The 26484-nt window shown below is 33.4% G+C and overlaps 1 protein-coding gene across 4 annotated transcripts in view; it reads right to left on the minus strand.

The window, feature by feature from the left end:
• Nucleotides 1-930: 930 nt before the first annotated feature.
• CALCRL (calcitonin receptor like receptor) overlaps nucleotides 931-26484 on the minus strand; it is a 103809-nt gene continuing 78255 nt past the window's right edge. For all 4 annotated transcript variants that reach the window (XM_082841373.1, XM_082841370.1, XM_082841371.1 and 1 more), the window contains 7 exons: nucleotides 21243-21369; nucleotides 18159-18312; nucleotides 16764-16824; nucleotides 16614-16680; nucleotides 9570-9788; nucleotides 9373-9414; nucleotides 931-4039 (listed from right to left, as the gene is read on the minus strand). In XM_082841373.1, coding sequence (XP_082697499.1) covers nucleotides 3824-4039; nucleotides 9373-9414; nucleotides 9570-9788; nucleotides 16614-16680; nucleotides 16764-16824; nucleotides 18159-18312; nucleotides 21243-21369 — 886 coding nt within the window. In that variant the 3' untranslated portion in view covers nucleotides 931-3823. The remainder of the gene's footprint in view (nucleotides 4040-9372; nucleotides 9415-9569; nucleotides 9789-16613; nucleotides 16681-16763; nucleotides 16825-18158; nucleotides 18313-21242; nucleotides 21370-26484) is intronic.

Here is a 26484-nt window from a genome sequence, read left to right on the forward strand (position 1 = left end):
AACAGTCTAGCAGTCCTCAGATGTATTTAACATATGATCCAACATTTCCACTTCTAGGTATATAACCAAGTGAAATTAAAATATATGTTAAAAAAATTACCTTGTACACAAATGTTCATAGCAGCATTATTCATAATAGCCAAAAGATGGAAACAACACAGATGTCCATCAACAGACAGATGGATAAACAAAATGTGGTAAATCCATACAATGGAATAATTTAGTCATAAAAAGGAATGAAACTGGAGCAAGTTATGGACTTGTGAAAACATTATAGGTAAAAGAAGTCAGTCAGAAAAGATCATATTCCATATGATTCCATTCATATGAAAGTCCAGAATAGGGAAGTCTATTGAGACAGAAAGTTAGTGCTGCTTAGGGCTTGGGTGGGAGCAGGGATGGGAGGATAGAAGAGTGATAGCTAAGGATACATGGTTTCCTCCTGAGGTCATAAAAATGTAATAAAATTGACTGTGGAGATGGCTACACGTCTTTGAATATATGTAAATATACTATACCAATATAATACACTAAAAACTTTAAATGAGAAAATTATATTTTTAAGTAGTTCTTTTCCTTCTGTTTCTTTCTGCTATTCAACACAAAACTATACAGTAGAATATAATGGAGAAAGGAGACAAATCTTTGTGCATTTTCCTATTTCTGGGAATCTTTTCCTTTCATTCAGCCTAGGAAGGAATTTGCGTACACTGTACTTTATTTGGAATTTTCTAGCTTACAAGACGAATTCATAATTTTAACAAACATGTTTATGGAATGATTTACAGGTTTATGGAAGACTTCAAAGAGGGTAATGGTGATATAGTCATCGATTTTAAGTATTACACTGATTGCTGTAAAGAATTGTATTTGTAATTGAGATTATTCAGTACTCCAGTAAACATGAGTGAAAATCAAATTTAGCTCATAACTTTAATATTTTCGTACAATCAAAATATAGAGATATACACTATGTAAGCATAACATGAGTTATTTTAATTGATCAGAATATCTTGGGTATGTTTTAGAAATAAAAGAAATGGTTTTTATTAGCATATTAAAACCAAGAGAAAATTAGATAAGTTCACATTTAAAAAACATTATCAAGCAATAAATACAGCACTATAGCTACCACTACTTCTATGTACATTGGATTACATTTGAACAAACACTAAATTCCAGAATGAATATTTTATGAATAAATGCACTAAATAACTTTAGAAATTAAAAAAAAAAGACAGACTAGAATTGTTTAAAAATTAAAATGACTTTCACAAATACTTTCAGAAAAGCAGCAGATTTGCATTTTAAAAGTTAGAAATTCCCCAAATAAGTTTTTAGATACCAAGGAAGTTTGCTTTTAAACAGTATTGATTTTACTTTTTTATATGAGTAAGATACAAAGGAGATCTTAATTATTAGTACTTCAGTTTTAGAGAAGTCTAATATTTAAAAATATTACTTCTAAAAAAAAATGGGTTCAAAATTAACACTGATTAATCATGGACTGTCTTCACCTAAAGATGGTACAATAGATAAATCCTGGCCACAAAGGAAATCTGATCTAAACTTAATATGATAAAAGCACAATAAAAAGACTTGAAAGTTACAATGTATTTTTAATATAATGCTCGTTGATAATTTGACATTTTCTACTGTCATTTATGGTTGAGACTTGATAGCTTGTCTGGAAGAATGCTGAAATATATGAACAGTGCCAGTGAAGGATTTGAATCTGTGTCTTTGAATAATAAATAGCTAAAATATGAGATTATTTAAAGGAATTATTGTATAATTTAGGCATTAGAAAGTTCAGAACAGCCTGAGTTCCTTTTTATAAAAGCTTGTTTTGAAATCCGTAAATCTGAAACTAACAATACAGCTTTTACATGTGTATAGATAAATCATAAATCTACTGACCAGACCTTTTAATAAGTGAATTCTTACTAATTTAGATAATTTACCTGGACAATTTCAAATGACTTCTGAACTTACCATCTATTGACAGCTTAAGAAACAACCTGTGATGACTAAGTCATTAGTTTAATCCATTTTAAGCAGATTGACACACCACAGCAACAACAACAAAAACATATAGATGTAATGAATTCTCCTGCCAAAACTGACTTACTAATTGAAGGCATTTTGGTTTTCAGAAATCAGTGGAAAATGACATTAGGAAAAATGAATCCCATTTAAATGTCACTTTAATTCATTAGCGAGGATTTCTTCCATCTTAATTTAATTATTCCATAAATGTTCTGACAACAATTCTTCCTTACTGATACATTCAGGTCTTTTACTATATTGCATCATCATATATAGTATCTCTATTAAAATATAAAACATTGTATATGATATATATTGTGTTCCTCTAATTTTAAAAAATAGCCTTGCAGCATTTCCAAAGCTTCATATAGTAAGTCAGAAAAGTAATCTTTTTAACGGGGTAAAAACCATAAGAATAGCAGATTGGCATTTATCATAGGAGTCATTTAAATTTTCTGGATTAGAATGAAAGTTCATCATCAAAATAAAAAAGGAAATATGTCAAACATATCTATTATTAAGGTATGAATCACCAAAGCTAATATATTCAATAAAACAATGGCCTTGAGGATTTTTTAAATAAATATTTTATATCTTATCATAGATATTTCTCAAACTTAGTTCTCAAACTTCTGATGCTGGCATCTGGTTGTCTTTAAAATAGTTACCAAATAAAGAATTCCAGATTCTATTTTATTATAAAATCAGCCCAGACACAGTATCAGATATTAACATGCACACATTGTTACATTAAGTATTTGTTTTTTAAAAAATTACCTAGATTGTATATATTTGAGACTATAAAATAGAATAACAGAGTATTTACAAGCCTACTTTTCACAATTTTTTTACAAACTTTTAAGAAAATAAGAAATCCTTCATTGATTTCCTTCATGTAAAATAATTGCTAATTTGTCCACATAGTAGAAATGGAAGGGGCAAAGTTTCTATTTACAGGTATATGGACACGAATTCCTTCCCACTTGTGTAGTAAGATGGGAAAGTAGTCAACTACATGTTTTGTAGTATCAACCAAGATTTCTCCCTAATGTTACCAAAGTAGGATTGCGTATCATACATACTATTCCTCAAGCCTCAAAAATGGATATGACAAGGGGTATAACTGTGATGAATCAGCAAATGAGTAGCCAACAGCAATTCTGCTCATTTATTTTTTGGGAGGAGAAGAGGGTAAGCAAACAGGAATAATTAATTCTTTATCTGGTCCATTTGAAAAAATAAAAACAAAAAGGGCTAGAATACTTTCTGGGCAAAAAATCAACTTCACCAAGGAATATGGGATAAAGATTTTAAAAACAAATGAAAAGCTCATTTTCTTTCCAAGTCTATAGGCCTTAGCAAGGTCTCTTCAGGCAACAGGAGTGGAATTGTGCCCATTGTGTCTATGTCTTTTATGGTCTATTTATTTGTGGATTCATGCAGTGGTGTGCTAGAGCTGGCTCACACCAACCTACAACTGACTGTGCTCATTTTTACCCAAGTCCACATTCACTGATGTCAAGTTGGTAACTTGAAATCAGCCATGGCGGGAGTACTTACACCATAAAAACTGGCAAAACTTACAAATCAGGACTGTTTTCCCCATGGAGCTAATGTGAAACATTTATCAACACACTACTGAATTCATGTGAGGGTTTTCTTTGTCACCTTCAAATAATTCGTTTAATATTGAAGTCTTCTGGTTGTAAAGTCATGGATCCAAGTCCTTGAGTTAGGAGTGGAACAAAATAGTTCAGCAATACACGCTCTATTATCAGTCGTATAACTTTTCCGGTTTTATGACAACGTTTTCAATATCGTGGATGCTTTTTCCATTTAAGTGTTCAGTTGGACAGTCGTGACTGTAACCTGCACCATCACTGATTGTTGACACTGTGTAAGATGCACTACGGAGAGCATCTGAGTGGGAAAAGCTGTTTCCAAATTGGATTTTATATTGATTCCAGTTTCTTCTCAGAATTGCTTGAACCTATAAAACAAAAAGAAACAGAAAGGGTAAGAGCAATTCATAAATGAAATGAAGATAATGTATTTAATAATACAATAAAATAAGTTATGTACAAAAGCTTTTTTTAAAAAAAGCATTGATATTGAGTGAATAATATTACTTTATTTTCTTAATTAAAAAATGAAATTGAGTAAACTATCTTTATATTAGGAAATCTTTGCAATTACTCTATACTTTAGTACAGACTACAGAAAACTTCATATTTCTCTTTCTATGCCTTCTCTTTGAAGCTCTGAAAATGCACATGAATGTCTTGGTGTCAGATAGTTAATCTACACCCTCACTTACAAGTTGGCATGTGCAACATTTAGTTTTGTATCAATATTTTTATTAAAAGAATGAGATAATTAGTGAAATATAAAAGAAGAGAGAAAAAAGATTTAAAAACAGGGATACAGGGAATATAAATAATTATCACCATCATCATCAACAGCAGCAGCAACAACATTTTACTGTGATTAGCATGTGCCAGGTATTGAGCTACATTCTGGAAAAAAAAGATCAGGGTTTTTGCCCTCATGGAGCTTACCCCCAGAGGGAAGAAAGTGTTGAACAGATAATTACAGCACTGAACATATAATGGGATGAGTATTGTGGGAAAAAAAAGTTTAGGAATGTCACCACTCCACTTTTGTGTATTTAGATACCCCCCTGTCTGGATAAATTTGAAGTTTAATGACTCTTCTATCTTTTCTGCTTGGGGATAGAGATGAGAACTAGGTAGGTCATATACAAAGATTTTGGTTTTAACTGAACATAAGACACAGATGATTTTCTTCCTATTGAGTCAGTGAGCATAAATGAGAATATCAAATGCATCTCCAACTCGATCACCTGTACATTTCCTGTCTGCTTCTAGGTTAAGAATGTATTAGCCACATGCTGTGACCTGATCTGTGTCTTTGCAGAGCATGTATAGCTTTGAATTGTCTTCCCCAAATCTCTACTGCTCTTTGACCCTTTGATTGTTTCCCCAAAGGGAATCTGAGCATCCAAAAACAACTTTCTAGTAGTTCATGTCCTACAAACATACTCATACAATATTGTTTAACTTTCTACGAATTACATAAATTCCTCAACTTTTTATTCATTACATTCATGTGTACATAGCAATATTAAACTTTAAAATAGGGCTGCTTATTTAAGTCTTTTCATTTTCTTATCTCTTCTCCAAATTACAAACAATCTATAGCGAATAGGTAGTCCCAGGATGTCTGCAGCTCTGTGGGATACTTTAAGGTCCTGTTAGTCTCCTCTAATCTGTCGCTTAAAATGAACACAAAGTTTTACTGTCTCATTTCATATTTTAACATGTAGAAAAACAAAACAAACAAATATAAGGTCAATCAGTTTCTTTAGTAAGAATTCAGAATGAGTTATTAGAAATTCCAGGAGGGGCTTCCCTGGTGGCGCAGTGGTTGAGAGTCCGCCTGCCGATGCAGGGGACACGGATTTGTGCCCCATTCCGGGAAGATCCCACATGCCACGGAGCGGCTAGGCCCGTGAGCCATGGCCGCTGAGCCTGCGCGTCCAGAGCCTGTGCTCCGCAGCGGGAGAGGCCACAGCAGGGAGAGGCGTCTCCCTACTCTATAATTCAAAAATTATGTAGTTAGGAATGCAATACATTGTTTTATTAATATGAAATTCAGAACTTCAGGAATTTCAAGCTTACTTCTTTACATATGGCAACTATATCTGAAGGAAATAATTTTTATTCATATAAATTTTCTTTGAAATAACAGCATTTATAGGAAAATGAATACATTTATCTTATAAAAATTATACTTTATTCCTTTCATGGTTTAGTGATGTATTTCTAAGTTCTCCAAATAACATATTTAAATTAAGGTAATTAAAAAATACCATCTGCATATGTAATATCTTCAAGAATATAAGCAAATGACAAATGGAATGGCTTTAGAGTATGACTTTTAAATAAATATTCAGAGATTTAAAACAAAAATGACATTTGGCCAATTATCTAAGTATTTCTAATGGGAGTTGTTTTTGATCCTGATTTTTATGCTTAATTAACTTCTCACTTTGTTACTAAAAGCTGGACTGATTGAATCCATGTGCTATATAGTTTCTGTTTGAAACGAGGTGGAATGTAGCTTTGTACAAAAGATTCTACATAAATGTTGGGAAGAAGCTGACATGAAGAAATATTTTAGCTATGAGAGTAGTACTTATAGTCTTAACAAGGAAAGCTTAAATTCAATTCTAAAAGCGAAAATGGCTTTGAAATGTATGACTGTTTGCTCTTGAAATATCTACTTTGATTAAGATCATCACCCTATTTCTTCCTTGCAACTAAATCGTCAGAAAAACCATGGAAAGCCAATTTCCTGACTTATTTACTGAAGCTAAATATAAAGGTAATTAAAGACCCATAGGCCTTGTAGACATCTGTTTGTTTATGGGACTCTCTATAAGGATGTTATTTTTTTTCATCTGCTTTCTCTAACACAACATCACACCTGATTAACAGAACATTAAAGTGGCCACTCTCAGTAAACATACAATGAGAAGAATGTAATGGGGAAAGATAAAAAGGGAAATTGCCATTGGATGGCAAGAGAGCCTGCCTGATGTTATTAAAGATATGAAAGTGTTTTCATTAATTTACGCATAAGTGTTATATAAATAGTAAGGCCAACTTTTTAGAATATAACATTGCAATATATAATTTTGTATAATATAAAGAATATGGGTTTATATGACCATTAGTACCTGATAAGAAACCAACTCTACACTGCTTAACCTAAATCAATTAAAAGGTGTTTAATAGAGCTGTATATAAAAATTCTACCTACTTCTCATTACAGGATGTGAGTTTGGTTATTCTCAACAAATCTTTTTGTTCACGTTGTAAAAATATCTACTCTCAGGTGTTGTTAAAGATACCCGTGAGACTAGGGAGGGCCCTTCTAATGTCTAGAGTCCCTAGTTTATGCTAACAGTGCACATTTTTTTGATTAAGAGGACTAGAGATGAGATGAAAGTGACCTGAGTACTTGTCAAGCCACAGTTATTTAACTAGTGAGAAATGCAACTAGGAATATTTTGGCTAATAAATAAAAATAAAATGTGAGAATAAAAAATAAATGGAGATATTAAGATAAAGGCAAGCTCTTTGACCTGACGTGGAAAGCAAGAAGGAAACTAAGCCTGAGCAAATGATTTCAAGAAGTACATGACATAGTTGGAACCACACAAAATGGGTTTGGCAGCTGTGTCTTCATGTTATGAGAGTGGGAAAAACTAGAGGCAAAGAGACAAAAAAAGGAAGCATTATAGTATTTCTTAAGATGAGAAATGAATCATACACAAACAGGGATTGTTTGACAGGGATGAAGGGATGAAGACAAGGGGACAAATATTGGAGATGTTGTGAGATGCTGAAGGATTTGGTAACAAGTTGGCTCAACGATTTTTTATTGTAATTTTCCAGTGCCAAAGTTTTCTCAATTTTAGAACATGGCAAAAGATCAAGGCCTGTGTCTCTTTTCCTTACACAGGTAGAGTGCAATAAGAGTGTTAGGCATTAATTTAGATATTCCCTGGGCACTTTTTCTAAATATAAGGGCCAATTTGAGATTTGATTCCGATATGATTAATGTTCCCATTTGTACATATATTTTTGTAAATGAGCGATTTGACAAATCTAAAAAGGAATCTATAATGTACTGAGTATCTACTGTGGGTGGGGCATGGTGCTAAAAACTTTATATTCCTAGTTTACGTTAATCTCTGTGAGATTTGTGTAAAGAACTTGCTTTTATTTCCCTTTAATAAAAGTACACACTGAGACCTCTGGAAGTTCAGAATATTTCCCAAGATGTTACAGCCAGGAACAAAAAGGCATCTTTGGGTTTAAATGCATTACTGTGTCAGCGCCTTTATTCTACACTGCCTTCCATCACAAAATATTTTACTAGTGGTTATAATTTGTACATTTAAAAAATACCCTTTATAAAAATCAAATCTGTTTCTGCAGATGCAAACGTGTATCTTATTTCATACATGCTTTATGGCATATTGTCTGTAGCTTTCTCATCTATATTTAACTGTAAAGTCCTATGTAGGCAGAAATTGGATTGTCTAATTCAGTTTATACAATAATTAATTTATAGAGTTATATAGTAAATGCTAATTGAATTTTATTATCAAAACAGATGATGTATCTATTCTTCCTAATTGCATTCTCTGTCCCTACTTCTCACTGACTTCAGAAAAAGTCACTCTTGTCCTCGATACAGCAGAAGAATCATGGAGACACCACTCAAAGATATGAAATATAGTCTACTATGTTTGATAGTTCTATATGCCATTATAAATAAATAAATATATAAAATAAATATCTATATTTTAAAATTAAGAAATCAAATATGAAATTTTATTGTATGCTAAGAGAAAGAATTAAAATATTACATAAACAAGGGAAAACAATATTTTATAGTTTTTCATGACATGTACATGATTTCCAACATTGATTAGTTGTATAGAAATGGTTCTTATAAAGTTATGACGACTGGTTCCATGTGTTGCCCATCTGAAGCTTTGTGATAAGCTTCACCATTACCAAATATATGTTTCATTAGTTGCTGTCTGAATTTCTAAACTTTATTGAATTTTGCCAAAATCCTCCAACAGGTTAAATTTTGTCAAGTAGATTAAAATCTTATAAAGAACTAAATCAATATAGCTCAAACCACTGAGTTATAGCCCTATTGATATGCATAAGAAATATGGTACCAGTTTCTAAGATGCCTGAAACTTCCCAATTAGAAAAAAAAATATTGGATAAAAATCTTGAAATATCCAAAAGCACATTTCCATGTTACAAATCAGAGGGCTCTTCTGTTTCCTAACCCACTGCAGCTCTTCCCAGGAGAAAAAAAAACCCAGAGAAAGGGGGAAAATAAAAATGACCCAATTTTATTTGAGTGTATGTTCTATGAGGATAAGGATTGCCTAACATTGTACCTAGGACAAAGTCCAGAATTAGTAGGATTAGTTCAAGAGGTAGGTCGAAAGACTAGATGAATAAAAGTCATTGATGGAATATTTTAAAGTGAGGCTGAATTTGCCCCAGCCTTGAACTCCAATATGACCTGAGCTTTTGGGAAGGAGAGTTACATCTAGTAAAAGAGATTCCATGGTTCTTTTTCCTGACAGAAATGGAATTTGAAATACTTGTTCTTAGGGAATTTATAATTCTGTCTAATTTCTTAAAGTAAAAAAGTATTGCAAATACAAAATGATAAGAGGAATAAAATCAATCACCATACCTCTCCATTAAAGAAGCAGAAAATTGTAGATACCAAAAGACCCTGTAAAAGAAAAATAGAATTATCTGATTCCAAATGGAAAAGATACATTATTTGTAACCAACTTGATGCACATATAGTTAAAAATAAAACCAAAGCTGTATGTAAATTTAAAACCAAATTTCACAAGCTGCCTTCCTGATGCAAGAACACCATACCTGATAGTGCATGAGGATGTGCATGATGTAATCATATACCTCCTCTGCAATCCTTCCTTCAGGTCGCCATGGAAACAGTACAAATTCAATGCCAAGTAATGGCACCAGGATAAGCGTAGCTCTCACAGCTTTCATGTAGAGATTGGATTCTGCTTGGTGAGTAACTTTTAACTTGGTGATAAGAACACGTACAATATTTAATAGGAAAAAAAGATTCACCTAAAAGAAAATAAAATGGCATATGGAAATTATTTCATATTTAATATTAAGAATCATTATTGAAGGATCTTTTATGAATCTTAGAATATTTTCAGTACACAAGAATATGTTCTATTGATGAGAATATTTGCCTAAATATTAATTTGTATTTCTGCTACTGAAGTTTTTCATATGTTTCCCAGTTTTACTGAGACATAAGTGACACTATATAAGTTTAGGTTGCATAGCATGATTTAACTTACATATATTGTGAAATGATCATCACAATAAATTTAGCTAACATCGATCATCTCATAGAAATACCAAAGATTGTATATATTTTACCTTATGATGAGAACTCTTAGAATTTACTCTCAGCAACTTTCATGTATATCATAGAGCAGTGTTAACTATAATCATCATGTTGTACATCACATCCCTCATACTCATTTATCTTAAACGTGGAAGTTTCTGTCTTTTAACCACCTTCCTACAATTCCTCCTCCTCCATGCCCTGCCTCTGGTAACCGCAAATATGTTCTCTTCTTTCTATAAGTTTGTTTGTTTATTTGTTTAGATTCCACATATAAGTGAGATCATACAATATTTGTCTTTCCCTGTCTGACTTATTTCACTTAGCATAATGCCCATCCAAGTTGTCTCAAGTGGCAGGATTTCCTTATTTTTTATGGCTAAATAGTATTCCATTGTGGTGTGTGTGTGTGTGTGTGTGTGTGTGTGTGTGTGTATAAATACCATAACTTCTTAAGTTGTTTCCATGTCTTAGCTATTGTGGATAATGCTGCTATGAACATGGGGTGCAGATATCTCTTTAACATAGTGTTCTTGTTTCCTTTGGATATGGAATTGTGATTTATTAATTTAAAAAGTACATCAATCTTAATAGGCTTAGATTTTAAAAAATAAATTTATGGTGGAATTATTGTGGACCACCTTCAGCTAAGTAATATCTGATTGTTTTGCTTAGTTCATTTTCTTATGCAAAATTTTAAAATTTTGCTATGATTAAAAAAACCAAAGTTTCTGAACATTTTCAGCTCAAAGAAAGGAAATAATTGTTTGTAGCAAAGGCTAATTATTTTAAGTGTCTACTCTGTATTAGTGTTCATACTAGGTACCTACCAAATATGTATTATACCATAATAACCATTTTCATCTTTTTGGTTTATCCTTCCTGCATTATTTGTATGTGTATGTGTGTAACAACAATCCTCACAGCTCCCCATGATAGTAATATAATCCTCTTTATCCTTATGAGGAGGCTGAATCACATATTGGAACCAGTTGATATTCAACCTAGGTCATCCTAGATATAAAAAAATTTGGCACCCAACAAGGCCTTCTGTCAATTACTTTCTGTAATTATAAACTTACTATGAGTTTACAACTTTCCCCAAAACAAATCATTCTCTTTGAAAGGGAGACATGAAACTTTAAAAATATAGTGTTCAGGGATAGAAAGTCCAGAGATGAACCAATGCACATATGGTCACCTTATCTTTGACAAAGAAGGCAAGAATATACGATGGAGTAAAGATAGCCTCTTCAATAAATGGTGCTGGGAAAACTGGACAGCTACATGTAAAAGAATGAAATTAGAACACTTCCTAACACCATACACAAAAATAAACTCAAAATAGATTAAAGACCTAAATGTGGGCTTCCCTGGTGGTGCAGTGGTTGAGAGTCCGCCTGCCGATGCAGGGGACACGGGTTTGTGACCCGGTCTGGGAAGATCCCACATGCCGCGGAGCGGCTGGGCCCGTGAGCCATGGCCGCTGAGCCTGCGCGTCCGGAGCCTGTGCTCCGCAACGGGAGAGGCCACAACAGTGAGAGGCATGCGTACCGCAAACAAACAAACAAACAAACAAATAAAAGACCTAAATGTAAGGCCAGACACTATCAAACTCTTAGAGGAAAACATAGGCAGAACACTCTATGACATAAATCACAGCACGATCCCTTTTGACCCACCTCCTAGAGAAATGGAAATAAAAACAAAAATAAACAAATGGGACCAAATGAAACTTAAAATCTCTTGCACAGCAGAGGAAACCATAAACAAGACGAAAAGACAACCCTCAGAATGGGAGAAAATATTTGCAAATGAAGCAACTGACAAAGCATTAATCTCCAAAATATACAAGCAGCTCATACAGCTCAATATCAAAAAAACAAACAACCCAATCCAAAAATGGGTGGAAGACCTAAATAAAGCTTTCTCCAAAGAAAACATACAGATTGCCAACAAACACATGAAAAGATGCTCCACATCACTAATAATTAGAGAAATGCAAATCAAAACCACAATGAGGTATCACCTCACACCGGTCAGAATGGCCATCATCAAAAAATCTAGAAACAATAAATGCTGGAGAGGGTGTGGAGAAAAAGGAACACTCCTGCACTGTTTGCAGGAACGTAGATTGATACAGCCACTAGGGAGAACAGTATGGAGCTTCCTTAATAAACTAAAAATAGAATTACCATATGACCCAGCAATCCCACTACTGGGCATATACCCTGAGAAAACCATAATTCAAAAAGACACATGTACCACAATGTTCGTTGCAGCACTATTTAACAGTAGCAGGACATGGAAGCAACCTAAATGTCTATGGACAGATGAATGGATAAAGAAGATGTGACACACATATACAATGGAATATTACTCAGCCATAAAAAGAAATGCAATTGAGTTATTTGTAGTGAGGTAGATGGACCTAGAGTCTGTCATACAGAGTCAAGTAAGTCAGGAAGAGAAAAACAAATACCTTATGCTAATGCATATATATGGAATCTAAAAAAACAGCACTGGTGAACTTAGTGGCAGGGAGGGAATAAAGACGCAGACGTAGAGAATGGACTTGAGGACACAGGGGCAAGGGGAAACAGGGACGAAGTGAGAAAGTAGCATTGACACATATGCACTACCAAATGTAAAATGGATGGCTAGTGAGAAGCTACTGCGTAGCACAGGGAGATCAACTCGATGCTTTGTGACAACCTAGAGGGTTAGGATAGGGAGGGTGGGGGGAGGCTCAAGAGGGAGGGGATGTGGGGATATATGTATATATATAGCTGATTCACTTTGTTGTACAGCAGAAACTAATACAGCATTGTAAAGCAATTATACTCCAATAAAGATGTGAAAAAAATATATATAGTGTTCAAGAAATGAACAGAGTTCTATTGAAATACATTTCTCTCTCTCTTCCTGAATACTACGTTCTCTCTTTCTTATCTTTATCCATGTCAATATCTGTTACTTTTGTCTATATCCTCTATGCCTATTCCTTACGCCTTCCACAGAATTATGGACAATAGCCTCAGAAAAGTCCCTTCGGGCTCTTATTCTCCTATGCTGTTCTCTTTCCTTTTTTCTCACCCTGACTTCTAGCATCTGTGTTTTGTTTAATAATGTAAAAATTTCAAACTGTGTACTATTATGCAATTTATATCCACATACTTTAATCAGAAAAATAATGGTAGCATCTCATTTAATGTAGAAAGCAATGAAAAAATAACATACATTTGCTGATTTAAGGCATGTGTTATGAAAATAACTGGCATAAAAATATTCTACTATTCTTTTAGAGAATTCAATGGAACATATGCTTCAAAAATAAACAGCTAACTATAATCCTGATGGAAACACATCTATGAAAAGTAACATGGTTACAGACACAGGACTGTCTGCTAAAGACAAAAGCAGAATAAGCTATTGCAACAGGTGTAAGAATGAAACATGATGAATCAACACATCAGCTGTTATTCCACCCATCCTACTGTATTCCCTTCCCAAGCATTCATTACTGGTTTAAAAGTTTTGACTAAGTGGAAATTACTACCAGCCCATTGAATAAAAAGTAATAATGCCATTTTATCTGCTTATAAATTTAGAATTTAGAATATTTTATAATCCTAATATGCAAAAATCATAAATTATAAAAATCACTATAAATGTTGCAATTTAAATGCCCATTATATAAAAATTTCTAAATGCAAAGTGCTTCTCCAAATGGCAAGTCTGATTTAAAATGTGAACCTAGAAACTAGAAAGTCATCCTACTTTCTTTTCTGCAAATACTTCCATTTATTTTAAATACAAATAGAACAAGAATAGTGAATTTCAGATGAATTACATCTGAATCTCATCTATCTTAGAGAAAAACTAGGTAAGGAAAAGAGAAGAAACTTGTTTTTACTCCAATACCCATAAAGTTCACATAGATGGTCGTAGGTACAACAGGACATTTTCACATCATGATACCACCTAGGGTCATGGCAGGAAGCCCTGTGAATCAACCCAGTGGCAGCAGGATTCCTGGAAGCCATTCCTCTACTAGATTAGCCAGCAATCACTTAACTGCTCACTGAAGTGACCTAAACATCTCTCACTAAACACAAATTAACCGTATCCCCTCTCAACTTGCCCTTAGCAAGATCTCAAAAGTGCTGTAGACACTCCAATACCACCCTGCTCGAGGGAATATGGGACAGAGGAAGTCTGAGTGGAAAGAAACTGATTGTGGTTGAAATCTCTTCATTTATAAAAATTGTACAAAAATATGTGACCATATAAAAAATTGCTAGAGCCCCTCCCAAGACCTTGGAATTGGCCAGGACCAGTGAGGAGCCCTAGAGCTTAAACAAGGACAGATCGTATTACCCTGTTAGAAAAATAGGCTCCTAATCTTTGGTTAGGCCAGAAAAATGGAAAAAGCTTTCTGCAAATAATGTGGATTTTCACTTCCTTTCTTACTGAGCAGCTTGATGGGCTATATTCCTATGTGATATTTTAGCCTAACTGCACCATCTACTCTTCCCTCGCAAAGTTGTTGTGGACAGGCTCTTCCAAGGATTGTGTTAATTGCTGTTATATTTTTCATTTGTTAGGTGCTTTTACTTATTTCCTGAACCTCTCTGATTTAGGACTCTGAATCACATACCCCTCTCTAGAGCCAGATCTCTTATAATAAAATTTTGCCTTGTATTTGTTCTCTAAGCTTCTGGATGGCCCAAAAAAAGAATCTTAGTTTCTTTGTATTTTCCTCAAAACAGAATCATGGTATCATGTAGAAATTATAAGTGAAGAATTTTTTAAAAGCATTTTTTGAGAGCTTATTATATTCTAGGCACTGTGTTAATTGCTTAACAGGATACGTCTCAATCCTTACAACACCCTATGAGGTGTTTATTCTTATTACTGCATAGTCATAGATGAGAAAACAAAGGCATAGAGAGGCTCAAAACAAAACAAAACAGAACTTGCCCTGAGAAACACAACCAGCAATGGTAGAGCTAGGTTTCAATGCTGGTTCTTTCCAAGAATACAAAGCTAGGACTTCTCAGGATACAGCTTAAACAATGTGTTATACATGTTCCGAGTATGTGCAAGTAGCAAGGGAAGGAAATGCTTCTGCCTCTGAAATTTTCATAAAGTCTGCACTAAGGTACATTAAAGTTTCCATGAGATATAATAATAAATTTCATGTGTTGATTTTTTGAACTGGCTGTCTTGTGTAGCCAAGCACAGACCAGAAATTTGACACTTGCTCCATGATTTATACATGCCAGGCTAAGCACTCTTTATGTATTAACTCATTTAATTTCTTGTTAAAAAAAATTAAAAGTATCTGTAATTACATTCTCTGTTTTGCAAATAAGGGACTTGAGGCCCAGAGTGATGAGTTTAATTGCATAAGGTCACATAGCAAGTAAGAGGTAGAAGAATTCAAACCCAGGCAATCAGCTTCTAAAATTTACCCTCTTAATTATGGCAGACTTTTGAAAATAACAGTGATACACTTGAGAATGGCTTGAATAGTGTTCTAACATAACCACATACTAAATTGCAGCTGGAAAATGTAGTAAAATAATAGAATATTTCTCTAAAAAAAGGATCTGAAAAGAAGGGTTAGGAAGCTTTGAATTTTGGCTGAGAAATGTGCCCCCTTCATCTTTTTATATATAATTAAATATCAGCTATAGTTACAGTCTTAAAGACTGTAATTGCAATCTGGTCTCTAATGCTCTATGAGAGAAGGCATGTTAATTTAGTTTAATTTATTTCCCCATTGAAACAATGTAATAAAAGCACTGAATTTGACTTCTGTTTTCCTGCAACCACACTTAAAAATGTCCAATTCGTGCACTTGGATTAAGTGCTGATCATTATAATAAAACAACAGTTTAAGCAATACTTTCTTTTTCCAAATTAAAGTCTTTTCTTTACGGGGATATTAGTCTTATTACCATCACAGGTGTGTGGTTTTTCCTGTTTGCCATCCCCACTCACTAGATCCATCCTCTGCCCTTCTCTGCTCTGTGCCCCAGCAGGCTCTGAGGCAGGTCTGAGGACTGCATCATCACAAGGCTTTTTTACCCTTGGCATTTGCTGCATTTGGCCAATGGGAGGATCCAAGAGATCAGAGCATGGGAAAAGAGAGAAGTTTGAGTATTTCTTTCTCCTTTTTCCCTGTCAGGCTGTGTTTTTGACAGTAGCTGTGTTCCTCTACCCAAGGCCAGACCTCTTGTTGGGCTACCCCTCCTAGCACTCACCCAACCCCCTCTTAAAGTCTATCCATGATAACAGCTTCCCACTGTTGGTGCCTGGTGCCTCACCATCCCTTATGAATTAGTTCCTTTCCTCTTCCTGCCAACACTTCAAATATAACACCTTCCTTTAACCCTCTTCAATCAACACTGTGAGTATGCCGTCTATGTCTACTGAGCTCCTGAAGGATACCATAGGCCAGATGTTTCAGGAAATAAAGTTGAACTATGAACAATGATGAAAAAGGGAGCATTTTAATTACGTACCAATAAAGCAGCACAAATTGGGCCATGGATAATGTAGAGGAGATGGGTATCAGAACTGATCCAGCAGCTAAGGGAAAAAGCAGGGAAATTATGTTGAAGATTTTCATTGTAATTATTTCCAATTGAAATCAAAAAGAGAGATTATCTTACTTGTCATTGTAATATAAGCTTCTGGCAACAGCATGTATACAAGCAGGAATCAGTGGAAATCCTGTAAATGTCAAACAAAAAGAAAATAAATAGGCATCTTTCTCTGTAGATGGAATTCCTAAAATATGTCATGAAATATGAAACTCAGAGATACTCTAGGAGCAAAAATAGCTGGTCACTGTGTGCTTCTGATGTAAATATTATCTGTCTACTCATACAGTAAATGTGATGAAGTATTAGGTATCTGTCTTCAGGCTTGTGTGTGTGTGTGTGTACAGTTTCTTCTAATCTGAGCCATTTTGGATCAGTGGACTCCAGACCTAAGTTCATAAATGTGCTGCCTGGGCTCAAAAGCTTAGAAGAAATTCAGCATCCACATATCTTCCATAAGATGGAACTGGCCAATCAGAGGTGGGAAGAAGTTGAGACTGACTATGTGAAGAAGAAGAGAAGGAAGAGAGAGATGGCTTATATATCAGAAAGTTTGCATGTTCTTAGCATTCTAAATCAGATCTTTCAAATGTAAAATGAAGGTATATTTTATAAAGGTAACCTGAGTGTACTAATAGCCTCAACACATACATACATATAATTGAGCAAAAATTGGACTCACTTGGAAAATATATATATGACACTTTTATTATCAATAATATCAAACAACCAATAGGAACAATATTTATTTCAGTAAAAAAATACATATAGTGTGTGTACATACCTCTCTATATCTACATCTATTATCTGACTGGATAAATAGGTAGATGGATAGATAGATAAGTATCATTTCAGTTATGTTTCTGGAAACTAGTCCTTTTGAATTCATGTACAATGAATTCATTTTCAGCATTTTATGTTTTGTATTATTCTGGTTATTTTTAAAAAAATATGCTAGAAGTGTATTATTTTTTGCTTTGTGAATAATATCATGTAAGGAGATTGTGTGGAAAAAGCAGATTTTTTTGGCTGTCTTTATTCAGTTACTGTTGCCTCTACTCTTAAAATAAAATAACAATTTTTTTAAACAATCATTTTTAGAATGGAACTTCAAAGCTGGTTAAGCCCAATGCCCTCATTTGGCACATGAGGAAAAAGGAGATTCAAAATAGATCCCTAATTTATGATTCTAATTCTATTGTTTTAGTCACTACATATTTGGCCAAAATATACACTGGAATATTAAATAGAAAAAAATTGTATTATTAATTGACCTGTGGTTACCGAAAACAGTGAGTCAGTGGTACTTTAAATATTTTAATTTACAACAATGAGCAAAGGTTAATCACTTGATGTTGTTTAAAAAATGATTAATAATAAGAATATTTTTATTACAAAGGAACTCTGCATCCTCCAAAAGTTTTCTTAAAAGATGAGTCAGTAGATATGCATGATGGCACTTACCCCAGCCAAGAAAATAATACCACATCAAGTGCTGCTTCTCTGCAAACACAGCCACCACAATAAGTGTGTGTAGGTAAATGCCTTCACAAAGCATCCAAAAGTAGTTACAGCCCATCAGGTAAAGATGAATGAATTGGAACACTTTACAGCTAACCTATGAGGAAAGAAAGATATATATATTAGATATAGATATATAGATATATGTATGTATATATGTGTGTGTGTGTGTGTGTGTGTGTGTGTGTATATATATATATATATATATATATATATATATATATATATATATGTTTTGGCTGTGCCATGTGGCTTGGGGGATTTTAGGTCCCCGACCAGGGATTGAACCTGGGCCCTGGCAGTGGAAGCACAGAGTCCTAACCACTGGACCACCAGGGAATTCCCAGAAAGCAATCCATATTTAGTTGTTTATAAATGTACGTGTAAAGCAATATTCTAGTTTAGCTTAGTTATACAGAAACACAGAATTTTCTCTCCTCTACACAAAATCTTTCCTACTAATGATTCAGATTTATAAAAGCCAGTCTTCATCCCCATCTAATGGTGCCTCTAAAGTATTTAGCCACTGACTTCAGAGATTTAAAATGATACACCTCCCGGGAAATGTGTGAATGCCGAATTTACTACATTTAGTGGATGTGTATTTTCTTAATATTGTTTTAGTTATTGTGTAATTACAAGTATCAAAGTTTTGCACATGAATGAATTTACATCTGTTTTAACCATGTCATCATGAACTCCTCGATTGTTGCATTCTGCTGGAAAAATCTTAATAATTTTAAAAGCAGTTCATGAAAAGTGCCAAATACTTAGGAAGTCTTGCATATCGTGTGCTACCAGTGCAGATACTTATTAAATAATAATCTAATGAGCCCATTCTTTGTTTTATTTAAATATGGGGTTTGAGGGTTTCATGTAGGTAAAAAGAAAAAAAAGTTATGGTTTTCCTTCCTCTTTTCCTGAGGTCTCACTTTCTCAAAGAGACAGGAAGAGAGAGGTTTAAATATTGGGTAAAGAAAATACAAAGGAGTAAAAGAGATATTTACCCCTTAACAAGGGGAATAAATTTAAAGCTCTCCAATTAACTCCCATCAGCTCCAGTTTCCAGACTGGAACTCAAATATTTAGTGGCAATTATCACTGTTTTTGAAATAAATATCTTTTTCACTAAAACTGGAAATTAAATGCACTAGAAAATAAATATTGTATTATCATAGAATAGTAGTAATAACATTGGCATATAAGTTAGCTTAAAAATATTTTAATATGTATTGTTTTATGTAATCCCTGAGATAATTCTGTGAGGCATGATTTATCACTAGCCACATATTTTATAGATAAAAAACTGAGTACTGGAGAAGTTAAATGATTTGCTAATTCATACAACATCAATCAAAGCTACATCCTGAACAAAATTTTGTTTTCTCGACCATACATAATGCCTTCTGACTGAGGATATTTATAAAACTATTCTTTTATTAAATACATCTGCAGAATGTATGATATTAAATTTTATATATTGTACATTGATGTCAAACATTATATTAAAAAGTGCTCTCAAAAATAAAGCTGAGTTATTTAACTATGTTATATAGAAATGATAGGCTTCAGCTTCAAAATTTTATCTGTATAGTTTTTAGATACATATATCTAATTGGGCTTCCAACTCCTGATCTCATTAAAAATTTAATCTATAAATTATTATGATAAAGAGAACTTAAAGCATGCTTTAGAAAAATATTTTTATGATGGCATTGGCAATATAAACAGACAATAAATTTTCCAAGAATACATTAAAAGTAACTACACTACATTTTGCAATTTATGTGATAAACAGTATCACATGTATATAAATGTAAGATTTAGAGTCTCTTTCTCTGAAGCTTCATGACAAAACTCTGACTTTCCTTGCTCTAGAGAAATGCACTCTAAAATGGCAGGATATTTGCCAATTTTTTATATTGCTAATTATACCCCAGTGTTTCCTCACCCAGTGACTTTAGAGTGGAACATATACAAGATTAAGCATCCAGATGCATATGTGCAGACAACGCAGGGAATTTTAGAATTTTGGAAATTACCCTAAAAGCACACATAAAACACATATGAGAGTATAGTTTATTGAACAATTAAGTGAAAATTCCTTCCCTTCCCCGATTTCAGTAACCAGAACTTAATCTTTTATAATCTTAACCTTAATCTTTTATATAAAAACTATTTTATATATCATATATACACACCCTTCCCAAATCTACATCCAAAACTGTATTATAGATACTACAAATATAAAAGCAGGCAATTAAAAAATCTCAAATATATGCTTGCTATTTATGGAGATATTTTAATTTAAATATAGCTTACATATGCATATAACTTGCATAAAATATATAAAATTGTATTGTAAATGTCAGGTTATATTTTTAAAATATAGCTTTTGTATTGTGATAGTCTCTGTGCTTATTTTTGTGTATATTTTTATATTTATCCTAAAACCTGTGCTTCCAAAGGGATTGTAAGGGAACAATTTACAAATATTTGCTGAGACAGTTAGGATTTGGTAGAGCACTTGAAAAATTTTATGTTGATAAAGTTCAATATTATATAGGCATCATTCATTTTCCCTGGTTTTATTAACTCTTTAAAGTCAGCCTGATACCAAACATATAATTTAAATTAAATTTTCCATTTTCACGTGCTGCCTTTCTCTAACTGCACAGTTAGTTGCTTTGCTTGATTTTTTTAAAATTTGATTGAGGAAATGTTATGTCCCACCAGCAGTAAGACTCCAACCATAAATGAGGTGAAGACATTTAACATGTATAGGTAACTGAAACAAAGAAATTACTCTTCCTTTTGTTATTCAATATTTATAACTTGGGGAATATTGAGATATATTTACCTTTCTAAATTGGAATATAGCTACATATACATACTCTTTATATGGCAGACATAAAATATACATATATTAATACTTAATTACACACATATACATGTATCTACCCCTGCCCCCCACCTCTCCTATTTCTTCCCCACTAACCCCTTGAACCTAAACTTCATTTTACTTACAGGATTTGTGGCCACTAAGGGCTGGTTGTTGGCCACTGCAGTGAGATGAATGATTATTACAATAGAGTTACAAACGAAAGAGAAGAACAAATTTTTGTGCAAGGTAATTCTTTGGCAACTTAGGCTCCTGAAAGGCAAGAGAAACCAAAGTGTGCTGACATCATAAAATGTTTCCACATTTTGTATTAATAATCACAATAAGATACATTCACAATTCATAGCAGCTGCTCCAAATTTGGAAGAATTATTTTTTCTCCCCAAGATTCACTCATGATAAAATTTTAATTGGGGAAAATCTATAATTCCTTAAAGCATAGAGACACATGAGTTGCTTCAGTACAGGTAAACATATATAAGGAAAGGAAATGTCTGTACAAGGCCTCTACATAAATTTCTTCCCTTAATCTCTCATCATGATTAATATTCTAATTCATTCTGAAGATGTAGAAACTGAAATTCAGTGAAAATAGATAATTGATCAAAAAATCATGCAGCTAATTAATTTGAAAACTTTAGATTTGTCATCAGATTCTCACATAGATAATGGTCTTTTCATTATACCACATAGGCTGTTCTATTTATATAGCCTGTTTATGGTTATTTATGGTTGTTTTGTTTATATAGCTCCTATGTGGTAGTGGTGATTATGTAGACCAATCATGAGAAAAATAACATTGTATTTAGAAGAAATGAGTTGATAAAAATATAGATTTAGCAACCAATGAGGTTTGCTCAGCTTCACTGAATTTTTTTCCAATTGGCCCAGCCATGCATAAGATATAAAAATATTACCTCCTTTTACTGAAGGTCCTCATGTGTAAAACAAAATTTTAAAACTGCCTAAATCGAGTTCATATAGAAATAGATTTCAGGAGCAGATATCATTCGTGACAAGTAATGCTGGTCTTCAGATTGAATCCACATCTGCTGTACAAGATTGTGTATGACTGCCTTACCCATGATCAAAGACCAATTCAAGTACTGCCTCTTCTATGAAGCATTATTCAATGGCTTATTATGGGTAAAGTTTTAAAATAATATAAAGGAATCCATTTGAAACTGAACACTTAATATCAAAACAAAACATATGTAGGAAGACATGAGGAAAAAGTTAAAAGCTCATTTTGGGTTTTACACAGTTATACAATTAATATGATCAACCTAGATAATCTGCCTTATATAACTCAAATCAATGACTTCTACTTTGGAAACTTTGAGATTTTAACCTAGTTTTATCACTATATCACCGTATTTGAAATAGAATATGTGCCCAGGATATTATAGTTAGGCTGGGATGCCAAGGTTTTCTATATTTAAAATGCAAAGTTTAGGCTATATGGTCCCTGAAATTTCTTGCAGCTAAAGGTCTGTGATCCTGTATATAGCTCTAGTATTTTAAAGGATCTGAAAGTGAATCCAATCCAAATCAAAATTTATGGAATTTCAATACATGCCTTTCACAGAAGTAGATGCTATCAGGAAAACTTCTTTGAAAGGCTTCATGAACAAGACGGCCCTCAGATCAATCATTGTGTGTGAGACAGTCATATACCAACAATTGTGAAGTCCAGATGGAGTCCATCAAAATAGAAACAGCTGAGAGTTGCTAGTATTTTCATATTAGAGAGTCTTTAACTTGACTTGACTTTGCAGTGCATGACAGTAGTGAGAAGCAGGCAGGGATCAAGGAACAGTGTAAAAATGATACTCTATAGAGAAGAAGAATCTTTGAAAGTTTTTGAATTAAGGAGTATCATGAGTTCTGCTCTTTAACTGAAGTCAACATTGAGGCAAAGATGGCTCTATTTTTGATAAAATGCCACAGCAGTGACACGAGTGCTTGTGTTTACTGAGAGTGAAGAGAATTAATGAATATGAGGAGAGGTCTAATAAAAAATACTCTTTTCAAATCATTTATACATATTATGTGTAGTTTATTTCTTGTAATTTATCACTCTTCTGTGTTGAAAATTATGAACACATAAAATTTGTCAACATGGTCTTATTTTAAAATGCCTGTCTTGGGCTTACCCTGTGCCTATGGAGTGCCAACTATTGTTTAGGGAAAAACTGCTTATCCATGCAATTATAAAACACCCATGCCCTTTTTTAGTAACAGAATTTAGATAACTCAGCTACCATCATGGGAAAAAAAATAAAATGTTTTCCTTAACTGGGTTGTTTTGCCCTTTTCTGCTGAACACATTTATATCCAGGTCCATTGGTTAAGACATATATACATAAACAAAATTTCATATTTTTCAAATTATGACCAAAAGACTAGGAGGGTTTGCTTACAGAGCAAGTCAGAAATATTTGTAAAGAGTAAATTGGAATGCAGGAAAACAAACATTGAAGAAGGCTTTCAAAAATAGCAATTCATTATAGAAGTAAGAGCTGAAAGATATGAACTGAGGAACATAAAACAAACAGCATTTATATAATAACTGTTGATATTTATAGTATTCACATGTGAAAAGATTGAAAATACGTAAAATAAAAAAGATTGAAAATACGTAAAATAAAATGCCAACTAGTTAGTTGAAAAACCAGTTTAATTTTCCTTGTGTTCATTTAAACTTCCTTCTCTTCTCTATGATAGTCTGTATTTCTGTTCCTCTGAGAATTCCCTCTTTTCTAATGACTCTGCTCCCACCTCAATCTGGCTTGAAAGTTAAAGACTTAAAAATGAGCTGCTGGATGTAGAGAATGGACTTGAGGACACGGGGAGGGGGAAGGGTAAGCTGGGACGAAGTGAGAGAGTAGCATTGACATATATACACTACCAAATGTAAAATAGATAGCATATATGTACACGTATAGCTGATTCACTTTGTTATATAGCAGAAACTAACACACCATTGTAAAGCAATTATACTCCAATAAAGATGTTAAAAAAAAAATGAGCTGCTGGTATCTATTCTCTTCTAAAGATGTAATTATTGTGACTACAGTCACCAAAAAAATGGTTTCTTATTCTCTTACTATGTGATAAAAGAATATACCATATTTCTGTCTTTTAGACCCAAACAATGCCATATTATGGGCAAAATTTTGAAATGATAGAGTGAAATTCTATGGTAAATGAATTTTTGAATACCAAAACCAAACAAATACTTAAGAGGACACATGAAATCATTTCAATAGACACATGAAGCTTATTTTGAGTGTTATACAAAATTATCCAAGTAGTATGGTCAACATAGATAATCTACCATATATGACTCAAACCATATACTTCTGCATTAGGAACCCTGATATCCTGTTTAGCTGTCTATATCGTTGTAACATACTGAACCATTGCCAAATCATTTCAGTTTGTGTTGTGTAAAATAAGTCCTACTCTCTACAATACTAGACTATAGTTTTGGTTTCTTCGATTTTTTCCTCCAGGTTCTGTGTAACTTAAATGTAGACAAATGCCATCTGACATGTTTTTTCTCAATGTCTAGTGGTAAAAATGGTTCAAATTTTTCTAGTGATGAGTATTGTTTTCTTTTAAACATATTCATTAATACGTATAAGTACATTAAGCCAAATAAAATCAACTTGAAAATGAAGACCAAAATATGTACTTGGTAAACACACTGGTTTGCTTAAATGAAATACTAAAATATTTTGCTATTTTTTCAAATGTTAATCTGCAACCAGTTTAACCTATCCTAAATTCTTTAATGTGATTATTTATTCAAAATATTTTAAAAATTGTTTTATAGGCTTATAGAATGTTTTACAAAAATCTCTGTCTGCTTTCTTTAAATGTTATCCTAGCATAACCATAGAATAGAAAATGTGGTTTGTGGGTCTGGATTGTTTCCGTTTCATATTCTCTACATATAATTATTTTAGAACACTATTTCAATATGCAATTTTGACAAGCAGAGTAATAGAGGCAGTTGGCATAAGTGTGGCAGCAAAACCATTACATTCCATGTGTAATGTAACCATGCCTTTCAATTCTCTTTTTGTGCCACCTACTGAAAGTGTGACTTTGGACAAGTTATTTAAAAACTCTAATCCTCAGTTTCAGTTTCCTTTTCTGTAATATAGGGATAACAATAGTACTTCATAGGATTGGCTGGAAGGTTCAATGAGTTAAATCATGTCTAGTGCTAAGCGTAATATCTAACCTATAGTGAACATTCCAAGTTAACTATTATTTTTAACATAGTTTTCATGCGGTTAATTTTAATCAAATTCTCTAATGGTTTTCTCTCACAAATAATAAAATAGCATCAAGGTTCGTGTCAGTAATATAAAACTGACCATGTTTTAAGTAACGCAATGATACATTGTCATCTTTTTGTTACAAAACACAAGAATTCAGCATCAGAAAGATAATTTCCATGTGATGAAGGGCAATAGATCAAGCAACCTAAATTATCTTCCCAAGGAGTTGTCTGCAAATTTCCACTTTCCTTGTCATGCTGATGCCAGGTATTATGCTGCTCCATATTCAAAGTTCTGCCACAGTATAGACAAAATACTTGCCTTTGATTCCCATTTGGTTTTGACATGAGGTCGAAATTTCCAAATTACTTTCCTCAGTACTAATCCTGAGCAAAACTAGTCATGGAAGGAGGAAATACAAGCAATAAAAGAATAGCCCACTCTACAGTGTACTACTTCCTTATGCTAGTTTATCTAATTTAATTTCCAAATGCTCAGCTTTTTCCACAAGAAAACACAAATCATGTATCCGAAAGGAAAGCCTGTGCCAATAGGAACACTGCCAAAAACAACAGGCAGAAAGCAATAAATGTATTAAAAGAATAAGCAGTATGGCTATCTTTTGTCTACTGGCAATGGAACTTTGAGTTGATGGAATCACCTGGTTATGTGACACAAAGTAGACATAACCTCTAGCATTAGCTCTCTTTTGGAGGCTGCTGGTGATCCATTCAGCCAGATTAGAAAGAGTCCAAGAGTGTTTCAACCAAGGTGCTCAGTCAAGTCCTGCTAGAGAGGAAATGGTTGCCCTTCCTCTATCATGCTCTCTCCTCCACTGCCCATGCCTTTCAAAGTTGCTCATCTAATATTGCATATAAATACAGGCTGCATAAGGAAGAGACCTGCTCATTTTATGTGGCCAAATGGTTTGCTCTCATGTGTGAATTGCCCCAGTGCAAGTGTGCTTCTTGGTCTCCTAATGGGCAGAAAACTAGAGAAGAAATAGTCTGGCTTTCTGAATGCCTGTGATTCTTATGCTCTAAAAAAAAAAAAAAAAAAAAAAATCCCAAAA

This window comes from Leucopleurus acutus (assembly GCF_964270905.1).
Source record: "Leucopleurus acutus genome assembly, chromosome: 6".
NCBI lineage: Eukaryota > Metazoa > Chordata > Mammalia > Artiodactyla > Delphinidae > Leucopleurus > Leucopleurus acutus.